At 36.3% G+C, this 14775-nt stretch overlaps 1 protein-coding gene across 1 annotated transcript; it reads right to left on the reverse strand.

Annotated features, from left to right (window-relative positions):
• Positions 1 to 2469: 2469 nt before the first annotated feature.
• On the reverse strand, positions 2470 to 5816 carry LOC125226658 (neuropeptide-like protein 31). The gene is made up of 2 exons (XM_048130705.1): positions 5797 to 5816; positions 2470 to 3384 (listed from the first exon to the last, which is right to left on the reverse strand). The coding sequence occupies exons 1-2, from the start codon at positions 5803 to 5805 to the stop codon at positions 3067 to 3069; spliced, it is 327 nt and encodes a 108-aa protein (XP_047986662.1). The 5' UTR covers positions 5806 to 5816; the 3' UTR covers positions 2470 to 3066.
• Positions 5817 to 14775: the final 8959 nt, after the last annotated feature.

Here is a 14775-nt window from a genome sequence, read left to right on the forward strand (position 1 = left end):
CAGCGTGGCTCCGTTGCGTCATTTGCCCCGGTGTGGGATTTGGCAGGTTGCCCCGGAACCGCCGAAAAACCACACCTTTCGGCCAGAAGTCTGCGCTCGCGATGGTGTCCTAACATTTACTTTTAAGGGGAAAAATACACCTGCATTTGCATATGTTATTTGAAATTTATGAATAAAGCGCCATCTATAAAATTGAGTCGTAACTACACAGAGTTTCCGTTAACCAAAGCCATACTTGTCTTAAAAGCCTGAGAAAATGCGAGGCACTTGCTATACGCGTAGGCACTGTTGGTGTTTTAAGTTCAGGGTCACATCGGTAGATGGCGCTGTTATTCAATGTAAGTATTCAATAAAAGACTTCAACGAGTGGCGGAAATTTGTGTGCGTAGCCGAATGCACAAACGCTCACGATTATATCTCTTTCGCAGCTATCTATCTCTATCTTTCTTGCGTATTGGCGCGACAGAGCCAGACTAGTTTTCTGCGGCGTTTCGGTGGCGTTTTGCGTCGCAGAAATGCAATTTGGCTACGGGGTCGGGCCGAATTGTATAAAACTGTATACAAATACACTAATTAGTATTTTCTTGAATTGTATACAAATACACTAATTAGTAATTAGTATTTTCTTGAATTGTATACAAATACACTAATTAGTATTTACTTGACAGGAGCTTAGAAGGTATTTTATGAAATTTAAAGCAATTTTTTTATAAAAAAAATAAAAAAATAAGTATATAAGTATGGAGCGCCACAAGTGGGTTTGTGTTTATACTGAAACCCATACTAATATTATAAATGGGAAAGTGTGTGTGTCTTGTCCGTCTTTCACGGCAAAACGGAGCGACGAATTGCCGTGATTTTTAAGTGAAGATACCTAGTTGAAGGGATGGAGAGTGACATAGGCTATTACGTTTTGTCTCTTTCTAACGCGAGCGAAGCCGCGGGCAAAAACTAGTGATCCATATTTTGGACAATGCATAGGGTAACATATTGATTTACTGTCACGTATTACCAAATTATCAAAAATAATGCAAGACAGCAATTTATTTTCTGCTCGTCGAATAAAAACTATCAATTTGCATTACAAATTAGGTAAATATTACAGTCATGATTATGTCTGATAAAAGAATAGATATGTATTATTTATATTGCGACCTTAATCAGTTTAATCACCTAGCAAAAACCTAGATTTGCCGGTTTAACACGCACACGTCTTCTCACTTTTTTATAGATGTTAAATTACAATAATTAATAATAATACCTAATTTATCGTTTTAGTCACGAGTCAGACCAATACTTAGGAATGTTTCGTAAAACCAAACTTGTCTACAGGAACCATTTTCTTTGTTTATAAATTAGTATTTTACAGAAGGAAATAAATACAACCAGGGTTACTCTTTAATTTTTAACACGATTTGATTCAAAAATACTATTTTGATGGAACAATAACTACGGCACCCTACATTGAGCACGGCTCGACATACGGTTGCTTGGTTTTAAGGGGCCGACAACACCCAATTGCGCAAAATTGATGTTACTTGCGCAGTTTTTTAAGACAAACTATTAGTTTTAGTAAGGCAAGTAAATATATTATTATTGATTATATTTCAACGAACATAGCCGAACTCGATACACGATTTAATGAAATCGGCTCGATAGAAAAAAATTGCAAAGATTGGTCTCGAGTTCGTCATTAAACGGTTCTATGACGTTCACTTAGTTGTCTTTAATTAAAATTACAATAACAGAAATATACATATCTAAAACACAAACGAAATATATTGCACAAATATTGCATCTTTTTTTAAATATTTTTTTATATTGGAGGACACCTTACACATATCAACCCAGCCCCAAACTAAGCAAAGCTTGTGCTATGGGTGCTAGGCGACGATATACTTATTTATATAGATAAATACATACTTATATACATAGAAAACATCCATGACTTAGAAACAAATATCTGTGTTCATCACACAAATAAATGCCCTTACCGGGAATCGAACCCGGGACCGCGGCTTAGCAGGCAGGGTCACTATCACTACCGACTGAGCCAGACCTGTCGTCGATCGTCTTCTTTCTATTTTATTTTAATATTCTTCCGTACTTTGCGTACCTAGCTCTTTTAGTGACATCGCGCTCTCACTTACTCCCATACGAATAGACAGTGTACGCTAGCGGCAAGGTCATTGGGTGTTGTCAGCGTTTTAATTAATAGAACACGATTTTTACACATATGTAAAATCACAACTTAATCGCGTATTACTATGTTTTAAACACTAACCTTCGATCAGTCAGTCTGCTCCGAGACCACGGGGACAGTGCCGTCCTTAAAACGTTGAGGTTAGTATTTGCAATTTTAAATACATAGGTACAGATCACTGAGTTGGCTGGTTCTATCTTTTAGTGCAGTTTAGTGACGTCATGACGAAACGAATATTAAGGAATAAGAAAAAATACACAGAAGAGAATGCTATTCACATGTTTTTATTATCATAATATACACAATATACTCTTACTCCTATTTATACATAGTATATTAAATAGAGGCAGTGATGAAGAGATCTTAGCGCTATTTATTAAAACCTATTTAAGTACAGGCAAGTTTTTCAATTGAAAAAAAAAAAAACATAAAAAAAGGAAAATAGAAACTAAGTGACTGAGAACAAACTTATTCGAAGGACTTAGATAAGCGATAAAGTAAATAAAAATAAAAATAGAAAAGGTATTTTAAGTAAATAAAATAAATTAATTTTAGTGAAACGGTATTCTTAGACAAAATAAATATTAATACTGGCATTTTATATTAAATTACAATGTCGTAGAAATCAGCTGTATTAAAATATTGTATTTTTTATCATTAAAATACCGGATGCAAAGTATAATACAACTTTGACTGTGCCAAATATATCTCGAACATATTGCATAATAAAGAATACTAGTGATTTTACATACAAAATCACTAGTTAATTTGTATTTTATTACGCAACAGGCCTGGAGTTTATTTTTTCTGTGATAAATCCTTAAACAAACCATGTATCCATTCGTTGTTATCGCACACTTATTTTACCACCAATAGCCACCGTGTCCGTAACCCCAGCCGCCGTACCCGCCCAATCCGTACCCGCCGTACGGCCATCCGTACCCGTATCCGTATCCGTAACTAGGCCAGCTGTAGTAGCTACCATAATACGGGGATCCCCAGCCGCCGTAGCCCCCCCAATGTCCGCCGTAGCCTCCCCAACCCCCATAATGTGAGGCGGCTGTTTTGAGGTCCCCCTTTTCCGCGGGGGCCTCGAGGTCTTGTTTTTCTGCGGCCTTTTCGGCCGGCGCGGCACGAGATAGTGCCAGGAAGAGGAGGAAAGCGACGGAGATGATCGCGAACTGAAAAATGAGACGAATTAGGTTATTTATTGTCAACAAGTCGAGGTGAGTAGATGCGGACAACGTGCCAAAAATATGTTTACACTACTTTATTACTTAACCCCTCAAACGCCTTGTTCCAGATCTGTCCCAGACAATTTAAACTGTAATTAACAGATTGAAGGTTATTAATTCAGTAACAAATTTTTGACAACGGCGTTCCAGGCGATTAACCCTAAGTTGTAGATACATATTTTAGTTACTTTGACCGGCTTGGCTCAAAGATCTTGATATAATAGATGGGCATGTAAGTAGATTGTAATATGTGACAGATATATCTATAATAACAAGTCTTCAGACAACTTATGAAATAATCACGGAATTTAACGTTTTGCTACGCAACTTAAAAACCAAGTGCCTAATTGCCTACTCATTTTTTTTTTCGTTTTATATATTCTATATACTTATTATATTTATTTTTTAACAATAACATTATTTAGTACCGAAATATTATTAAATCTGGCCTCTTCACTTCTTTTCATCTCACAAATACTCACAAGACGTTCATATACATCTACGAAATTACAGGACACAATATTTTGTCGCGTGACAACTATCACGCGACTTGTCCGTCATAAAAAAAGTTGTGAATAATTCGCTTCACACGATCCATTCAAGGCTCACGCGCGCAGAATGTCTAACAAGCCCCTAAAAGGGCTATTTTAAACGAATTTACATACAATTGTATATTAACTGTTACATTCGTAGATGGAATTTATATGTTATTGCTATCTGTGCGGATTATCAATGTAATTATGTGCGAAAATGTAAGTTTTGAAGCAAGAACGATTTAATACTGGGCTGACAAAGCCCATACAAATAGCGTACCCATGAAATGTATGGACCTTTTCGGCTTAAAACTAGATGGCGCTGTTCGCAGCCTGGGAGTGGCCAAAATCATATTTTCCCCAAATATTTTTGCGTCTTTTTATTTTTAGGGTTCCGTACCTCAAAGAGAAAACTCATGTGTCTGTCTGTCCCTCTGTCACAGCCAATTTCTCCGAAAGTACTGGTTTATGAGAAGAAATGACATATTTCTTTATTTTAATATCATGATATCACGTCAATACACATTTTGAAAAAAAAAAATTGTAGGCTTTTTTTTATTATTAGACAGTGTAGTTATGATAGTATTTAATAGATGGCGCTAAAAAATCGAGGAACGATTTTTAGTGTGAAGTATGTAAATCCTATATAAATAATCCATGGTTTGAAGTGTTTGTTCTTGGTAACGATGAAATTGTAGTAGACTATACAACAGTGGTAGCTAAAGTCAGCCCACGATAAGTTTGCAACAATTTTGACAGCCTCACCGGTGCAACTGTTATTTTAAACACACTTCGATGAAATGATGACGTTTACTTAAAAAGACTTACAGAGGTAGGGCTATCAAAATCGTTGCAAACTTATCGTGGACTGAATCTATGTAAGTAGAAAACACAATGATGATATAGGTAAAGATAATAGGCAATCGAGTGTAATGTGATGTACTTAGTGTTATATTGCGTATTTAATTTTATACGTTGTTATGTGTTATTTAAGTTTGACGTATTAGCTCACTGTAATGTCATGTTAACGTATCGACAAATAAAATAAATAAAATAAAATAATGTGATATACAGTCCGTTATACATTTAAATAATTGTTAAGGATTGCTTACAAATTGTTTGGTCATGTCAATCAGTTCATATATTATTATAAATACTTAATCTTAATGTAACAGGTGAATAGTTAAACATTTTTTTTCGATGACATAATATATAAAAAAATATACCTTTTTAAAACTGAAATTTTTATAACAAATTGCTTCACACACTGTTAGAAAAACGTATAAATTGTATGTTTTTCATTCACTTTGCGATGGTTATTTTTCGTTGATTTTATAGTTTTGCTTGACAAAAAAGAATTTGTGTTTATTTCTACGAGTAAGTAAACACTATTTGTTTTATACTTATAGCTTTTACATTTCCAAATCATTTTATTTTGGTACAAGATTTAGATTTAGTTTCTACATACTTTTGCAAAACTTTTTAAAATGTGCAAAAACGTGATACAATATATCACTTTTTTGCACATTTTAAAAAGTTATGATGATTTGCACACTGGTTACCATAGGCACCTTTTATATTTATTTTGAGAACTATTAAGTTTTTTGAATATTAATTCGAGTTGAATAATATATTTGTTGCAAAAAAAGTATTTTTTAATAAAGTAAACAATCTATCATTTTAAGAATAAACAAAATTTGTTTACATTACCAATTGTAGTTTTTAACTACTTTCCCATTTATCTTTTACTTCTATTAATTCCTTTTGTCACAAATACTTCTAATTACAACCACGATCCACTGACCCAACACTTATAAAGACTTACTTTGGCCATGTTGCTGTCCACAGTTGCTGCCGAGTGTGCTCCTACCGAGGCGGCGGCGGATTATATATCTGCTGTGACGCTTCGTTGGTGCCATTGACCTCACACGGGATGGGATATGGGGTAGGCCATGAGGTGGTATCCCATTTGAGGTAATTAGGTAGTCGCCGGTTAGGGTATTATGTGACAATACGTAAGGTAAGTTTATATTTAATTTCATATTGTTATTGAATACCTTTTGTTTAACTAAAGGGTTAGATATTCGATTTGGTTGCGTTTATAGTTTATGCAATATATGGGATAAGATATGGGCCTACCCCATGTGGATGCGTAATCCATTTGATGGTGTAATTATAATGTGTATCGCTTAGACTGTTATGTGACTTAATCATGTGATAACAAGTAAGGCATTTTAAGATTTTTGTTAGATATCTTTTGTTCGATCTAACATGTAGGTTTTCTATTCAATTATATGATATCGCATGCCATGAAGATACGAGTATATTACGTATCCAATTTGACGCTGTCCTTATGCTTGCACTATTATTAGGTATTGTAGACAGACAATTGATTATTATATGACAATATGCACAGCAATTGGTTCCGAGTATTAGTTGCTTGCGCGGCTGAACGGCCGTGCCTCTTTTTGATCGACTTGGCGGGGGCACTGCCGTGCCCCCAGATTTCGTAGTATAAGTGATAATGTATTGTATGTGGTATATGTGGAGTAGGCCATAAGTATTGGTATCCCATTTGATTTGTCGTTTTTAACCCCCGATGCAAAAACGACGGAGTGTTATAAGTTTGACGTGTCTGTCTGCCTGTCTGTCTGTGTGTCTCTCTGTGGCATTGTAGCTCCCGAACGGATGCACCGACTTAGATTTAGTTTTTTTTTGTTTGAAAGCTGAGTTAGTAGGGAGTGTTATTAACCATGTTTCATGATAATCTGTCCACTATAAGCAAGATAAGACTGGTGTTTACCTGCGGTCAAAAACAGACCGCTATTCCAAAAGTTCGCAGATTCGAATCCTGTCGAGAGTGTGAATTTTCCCATTTTTTCTTTAATTCAAAAAGTTGGGAGCATATGTGGTTAATTTCATATAGTTATACTTACCATATTGAGCATGGAATTTCTTTAAGTTTATCATTTTATTGCATACATGTCATAATAAACATATTCATATGTATGTTTAAAATAATTATGTTCTTTTAACACGTAATTATCCATCTTAATTATTCAATAATGACTAATTAAACTCAAATTGTTTCGTCGATTCGATGGCAGTTGTATCACCGTAAACAAATAGGAGAAAAACGGCGTAATAAGTGATTAGTAATCAAATGATTGTGCATGTACAGTGGAACCTCGATAAGGCGATTTAATTAAATATTTTTATTATTATTATTATAAATGTGCTTACTCTTGGCCACAGACTAGCCAAAGGCAAAGACGTGGCCTACGATGGAGTGAGCTCGCCCAGAAGAAGCCTGTTCACTCTTGATTCGAAGGTTGCCGGGTTATATGAGCTCAAAAATATAGCCGCCGGAAAGGAATTCCACTCCTTGGCAGTGCGCATAAGAAAATAAGAAGCAAAGCGCTCCGTGCACGAAAGAATAACTTAATGAACAAAAGTCGAACTAAATGTTTCTACCAGTCAACCTTTGGGCAGAGAAGAAAATATTGTAGGCGGAGCATTACGAAACCAATGTAAAAAATATCTATAAAAACTTTAAACAACATAATACATTATTATGTTTTAATAAACAAAAGAAATAAAATAAAATAATGTTTAAAGTGTAATATTGATAGCTTATTATGCAGTAAACTAATGGTGTAGTGAGAAGCTGATGAAGAATTGTTCTCGAAACGCGTTTAGCCTCTTTTTTGTCGTAAGCGGCCGGTAGTCCACGTGCTCTTGTAAAATCTAGCTATCAATTTACAAGTGCTAAGTCACCGTACAATGTCGTACTTACTGTACAAAAATTACTAATATTAGCTCATATCACCTTGACACTGGCGAAATAGTCTCAATGGACTGAAGCCATTTAATTTTAAAAACTGAACTGAAATAAATATAATCTACCCGCTTTTAGTTAATGTTTAATTCCCACCATGTTTATTTTAAAGGTAAAAATAATGTTAATTAATCGCGTTCGACCTGTATGTGTCTTTAAATATATGTTTAATGATTTCTTATCAAGTGCTAAAATATAAAGTTTCATGGTTTTATCATTTAAAATTAAGAAATCCCATACAAACTTTCAACCTCTTTTTCAACCCCTTCATCCCTTTTTTTCGAAATAAAAAGTAGCCTATGTTCTGTCTCAGGGTCTAAAGATTGTCTGTTCCAAATTTCATCAAAATCGGTTGCGTGGTTTAAGCGGGAAAGCGTAACAGACAGACAGACAGACAGACAGACAGACAGACAGACAGACAGACAGACAGACAGACAGACAGACAGACAGACAGACAGACAGACAGACAGACAGACAGACAGACAGACAGACAGACAGACAGACAGACAGACAGAGTTACTTTCGCATTTATAATATTAGTATGGATTTAACAGACACGTAGTCATTTTTAGGGTTCCGTAGTCAACTAGGAACCCTTATAGTTTCGCCATGTCTGTCTGTCCGTCCGTCCGTCCGTCCGTCCGTCCGTCCGCGGATAATCTCAGTAACCGTTAGGACTAGAAAGCTGAAATTTGGTACCAATATGTATATCAATCACGCCGACAAAGTGCAAAAATAAAAAATGGGAAAAAATGTTTTATTAGGGTACCCCCCATACATGTAAAGTGGGGGCTGATTTTTTTTTTCATTCGAACCCCAACGTGTGATATATTGTTGGATAGGTATTTAAAAATGAATAAGGGTTTACTAAGATCGTTTTTTGATAATATTAATATTTTCGGAAATAATCGCTCCTAAAGGAAAAAAAGTGCGTTCCCCCCCCCCTCTAACTTTTGAACCATATGTTCATAAAACATGAAAAAAATCACAAAAGTAGAACTTTATAAAGACTTTCTAGGAAAATTGTTTTGAACTTGATAGGTTCAGTAGTTTTTGAGAAAAATACGGAAAACTACGGAACCCTACACTGAGCGTGGCCCGACACGCTCTTGGCCGGTTTTTATTCTTAATTATTTAAACGTAACGCATTGACTTTATTTTATGAATAAACCTACTTGTTTGTATGATTACAATAAAGTATTTCTCTTAAATCATACTGTTTCTTATCATGCATCATTAAACTTCTTTAAACAAGCTAAAACCTAGGTATGACAACATATTATATATTTAAGCTGATAAAACTAACAATTTTGTTGCATTTTTCCCTTGAGATTCGTTCTACCGAGGTTCTCCCGTATAATCAAATTAGCAGTCAATTTGCCGCCACGCCGTGCGACGCGTGGCCCGTGTGCTTTCCGCAGACATAACCACTGACGATCCGTGGTGTGGATCACCATTGATGATTTAACTATAAATGATCAATCTTCAAATATTTTTTTTTTATACTATGTAGGTGGCAAACAAGCATACGGCATGTTTCAGTACATATGGCACTATTTCAGTACACATGGTGCTACTTTATCGCACTAGTGCGAGAAGCGTTCATTATGTACCTATGTCGAAAGTTCAAAGGACCATATGTTATATGTACTGAAAAGCGTCGTACGATCTCGTCTCTCGAAAATTCGTTGCTCGTGTCCATTGAAAAGACTGCCTCTCGAATTTCATTCATCAAATTGTATTTATACCTATATCCCATAAAGGGGTAGACAGAGCACATGAAACTACTCAAGTTTCAGTGCACTCTTGGCAAATAAGGGGTTGAAAGAAAACGAAATTGTGACATTGTAGTGACAGATTGCCAGCCTCTCGCCTACGCCACAATTAAATCTATATCCCACAGTCGACTTTTACGACACCCACAGGAAGAAAGGGAGTGGTGAAATTCTTAACCTATTAACTAATTAGGCTAACATAGAGAATATAAGCCAAGCTCTCTTTTATGAGAGGAGGCCTATGCACAGCAGTGGGACGTACATACTTAGGCTCAATTTTTTTTTTTTTTACTCGAAATCGTAATAATGTTCTAGTGAAAATATTAGTTATTGATTAGTAACATACTAGCAGTAATAAGTTAAGAACTTGCGTGTCGATATGCCTAAGGTTTTTTACATTATTTTAAACATTTTAATAGTCCTATTATCCTACTATTAACCTTATTTTTCATCCGCTATTATCTACAATATTAATAAATAATTATATTAATCAATCAATGGCTCGATCAATTGTAATCGCATTTCAGCGAAGGAATATTCGTGAGGAAACCGGACTAATAAGGGTGTCCCTAACGCCGTGTCTTGCGTGGGCGCCGTCGCATCTCATACTTCCATATCGATAAGGTTTGATTTCGTATGCGTCGCATCGCCATCAAGGGAAGAGTTGTAACTCCATACATCAGTAAATGCGGGTTATTTGTACAGGCATAGTGAAGTGACATCTAGCGACAATCACGCGTCAATCACGCGTCAACTAGCGTAAATAAATACGCCTTAATAAAGACGCCACGAGTATTTTTTTACTCAGTTAAACACCGTTGCATACAATATTTTTTTACGACCATTCACTTAGTTTTTAATCTTAGTTTTTAATATAAAAATTTTCACTTAGTTTTTTTTATTTTTTATTTTTTTATAGTTTTCTAGAATAACTTTTGTGAGTTTCACACTGTTTCCTGTATTTTGAAGCAAAGGTTTGCATTGCCAGCGTTCGAGCCAGCTGTCCAAAGCCATCCCCCGCCGGCTTACCGCGCACGCGCGCAATAACGTTATAACAATGCGTTGCCATGGTTACACAGCCAAACAATGCGTTTTAATTTTTTTCATTACTGCACGCGTGCGCGGGAGCCGGTGGGGCTGGCTTTGGGGAATAGACTTATAACCTGGGGTTCAATGTCCTAATACTAGGACAAAATACCTACGATGAAATTTGAATCTACGTTAAATAGAATTGAGTTGCTTTTGTTTTGATTCGTTCGATTTACAAACAAAAGAAATTCAGCTCTGTTTTCTAATACCGTGGATTCAAATTTGATTGGCAATTTTTTTGTATGGTACCCACCATACAAAAAACCCGCTAAAGGTTATGTAGTGTTTTAAAAGTTGGGGAGTAGAAAAAAATATATTTTCACCATTTTAATGTAAGGTATATCACAGCAATGTCTAGAGAATGTTTACTAGGTAGGTACATCAATATTTACTTATGGTAAGTGGACATATGGGCATGACCACCTCACATCGGGTTGATTCCTAAGGTTTTCTATATTTATAATGAGTTCTTGGAACGCACGTACATATGTGGAATATAATTTAATTTTTGGTGATGGGTAGCATCGTTAAAAGCCTGCCTAATCTCAGAAATAGTACATGTCAACAGAAAATATTTATTTGAGTCACGATATTGTGCTCATTTATAAATCTATACATATAAAATATTTTCATGTGTTTCGGCAGAGGCCTCGCTCTGCATTTTCTATCGCATGTATAACTGAGAGTGCTCCGAGGAATTGTTCAGATTAATCCCTGCCGCTTCTTTCCGCTATCGCCCTACGCGACAAAATTTCCATCTCCATCGTTTAGATGGCTGGCAGTCCTCAACTGTGCGTTTCTCCAGAAACTTCCTGCCCCGCACAGCTAAACTGTGGAATGAATTGTCGCCTGCGGTATTTCCGGACCGATACGACCTTCAAACCTTCAAGAAAGGAGCGTACACCCATCTTAAAGGCCGGCAACGCACCTCCAACACTTCGGGTGTTTCGGGTGTCCATGGGCGGCAGTGATCGCTTACCATCAGGTGACCTTTCTGCTCGTTTGCCTCCTATAACATAACACAAAAAGAAGTGTTTGCTAGTTTTTGTAATATTAAACAAAACTACGTATTTCGTCGCCGTAGAGCGAAAAGTCACCAAATCGTTCATTGGTCATTTTGAGTTATGAGAGTTTAAAGAAAAAAATAATTAAAATAATTTTTACTGAAATTATCTTCAGATGAAATTGTGGTTTTATATCTGTTTATTAATTGGAAACTGCTATTCTTTGGGCTCAAAATGGATTTATATTATTCACACTTACGATTTAGGAGCTATAGGCGATAATTAATTTTTGCCCTTAAATATTACACCTTAATTATGACTTAGTGATTTTTTGAACGAAGTTAATGATTATTTGCACACATTTTAGTGTGTTTAGACTTAACTAAGTAGAGTTAGTTGAATTATGACTGCTGTGATAGAGTGAAAATACGTGTTAGTTAAAAACTAGGGCAAACCTTGGCTTATTGGTGATACGTAGTTATTCGGTGATATCTGGTTATTATCTCGATTTGTGGGCACAGTGAGGAGATAAAACCTATAAAATCATTACGAATTAAATCGGAACATCCGACAGCAGTTGATGGTGGTGATTTTATAGGTTTTATCTCCTCACTGTGCTCACAAATCGAGATAATAACCAGATATCACCGAATAACTATGTATCACCAATAAGCCAAGGTTTGCCCTACTTACTATATTTTTTTTTGGATTCTGCTTAATATTTTAGGAACAAATTAAATCACGTCATTTCAAATTTTGCATACACTTTATTAAAATAAAATAAACATCAAATCAAATTAAAATGGTCTCTAATTATATTAAAATCATCATTAGAAAATCCATAAAAATTAACATGGTCTTCCTAAAATAGCTTTCTTTACGCATCACAGTCACTCTTCGTCCTCGTCATCTGTTTCTGTGACATCAGGCTCACACAATCTGTCAATAACTGTCTTATTGGTCGGCAGACTTTGGTACCATGAATGAAGCTCTCGAGGAATAACTCCCTTAGTGCATAAATTTAAGAAATCTTTTTTTTTTCGCCTCAGATATAGGCAATGCCTGTGGATATGCCTTTGGAATGGGATAGTCTTTTATCTTATTGATCCAGTCCTCGGCGTCGTCATGGTTGTCTGGTTCATCAGGTACACGCCCCTTGAGCCTCTTTGTGCGTCTCAGCGGCTTTGGCGGGCCACCGTAAATCTGTTGGACATTAAATTCAGAGTAGGGGCCCATGGCTGTAGCGAAATTTGACTACACGAGGAGGCTGCTTCTCAAATCTGAGACACTTAAAATTTAAGCCACGCCAATTTGTTGCCATCAGTGTCGTGTTTCTAACGAAAGCTTCATTCAACGCCCTGACATTGAGCATTTCGTCGTGAAGTAACTCTTTTACGACGTATGGTGGAGCATTCGTACCTTTATCAAAATGACAACACTGACAACCAATAATGAAAGCCGCTAGAAATTTCATGTCGTTCTCACTATGACTAGGTACCTACAGTCACCGGCAGTAGTATCTTCCGACAATAAGGCCGCAAAAATATGTGACGCGCTCTTATTTGTAGGGTTAGAAGAGCGAGTCACATATTTTTGCCGCCTTCATGTAGGAAGATACTATTGCCGGTGACTGTACGAAGTGTAGAAGGAATTGAATTTCGTAACCGTATATTACTTGAATGCACAATTAACTTAGCACGTTTCATACTTAATCTCGGTACACGCAATTGTTATGAAGCAAATTATTATGCTTTTTTACATACTATAAGTACAACAACCATTACATGTTTATTCAATTATTTACTCAAATATAATAATCCGCATTCAAGTAATATACGGTTACGAAATTCAATTCCTTCCACACTTCATACAGTCACCGGCAATAGTATCTTCCTACATGAAGGCGGCAAAAATATGTGACTCGCTCTTCTAACCCTACAAATAAGAGCGCGTCACATATTTTTGCGGCCTTATTGTCGGAAGATACTACTGCCGGTGACTGTAGGTACCTAGTCATAGTGAGAACGACATGAAATTTCTAGCGGCTTTCATTATTGGTTGTCAGTGTTGTCATTTTGATAAAGGTACGAATGTAAAAGAGTTACTTCACGACGAAATGCTCGATGTCAGGGCGTTGAATGAAGCTTTCGTTAGAAATACGACACACGACACTGATGGCAAGAAATTGGCATGGCTTAAATTTAAGTGTCTCAGATTTGAGAAGCAGCGTCCTCGTGTTGTCAAATTTCGCTACAGCCATGAGGGCCCCTACTCTGAATTTAATGTCCAACAGATTTACGGTGGCCCGCGAAAGCCGCTGAGACGCACAAAGAGGCGCAAGGGGCGTGTACCTGATGAACCAGACAACCATGACGACGCCGAGGACTGGATCAATAAGATAAAAGACTATCCCATTCGAAAGGCATATCCACAGGCATTGCCTATATCTGAGGCGAAAAAAAAAGATCTCTTAAATTTATGCACTAAGGGAGTTATTCCTCGAGAGCTTCATTCATGGTACCAAAGTCTGCCGACCAATAAGACAGTTATTGACAGATTGTGTGAGCCTGATGTCACAGAAACAGATGACGAGGACGAAGAGTGACTGTGATGCGTAAAGAAAGCTATTTTAGGAAGACCATGTTAATTTTTATGGATTTTCTAATGATGATTTTAATATAATTAGAGGCCATTTTAATTTGATTTGATGTTTATTTTATTTTAATAAAGTGTTTGCAAAATTTGAAATGACGTGATTTAATTTGTTCCTAAAATATTAAGCAGAATCCAAAAAAATATATATAGTAAGTAGGGCAAACCTTGGCTTATTGGTGATACGTAGTTATTCGGTGATATCTGGTTATTATCTCGATTTGTGAGCACATTGAGGAGATAAAACCTATAAAATCACCACCATCAACTGCTGCCGGATGTTCCGAATTAATTCGTAATGATTTTATAGGTTTTATCTCCTCACTGTGCCCACAAATCGAGATAATAACCAGATATCACCGAATAACTACGTATCACCATAAGCTAAGGTTTGCCCTAGTTTGCTCATGCGCAACGACTGGCCGGAGGACGCGGCGGGGGGAGTC

This window comes from Leguminivora glycinivorella, chromosome 5, assembly GCF_023078275.1.
Source record: "Leguminivora glycinivorella isolate SPB_JAAS2020 chromosome 5, LegGlyc_1.1, whole genome shotgun sequence".
NCBI lineage: Eukaryota > Metazoa > Arthropoda > Insecta > Lepidoptera > Tortricidae > Leguminivora > Leguminivora glycinivorella.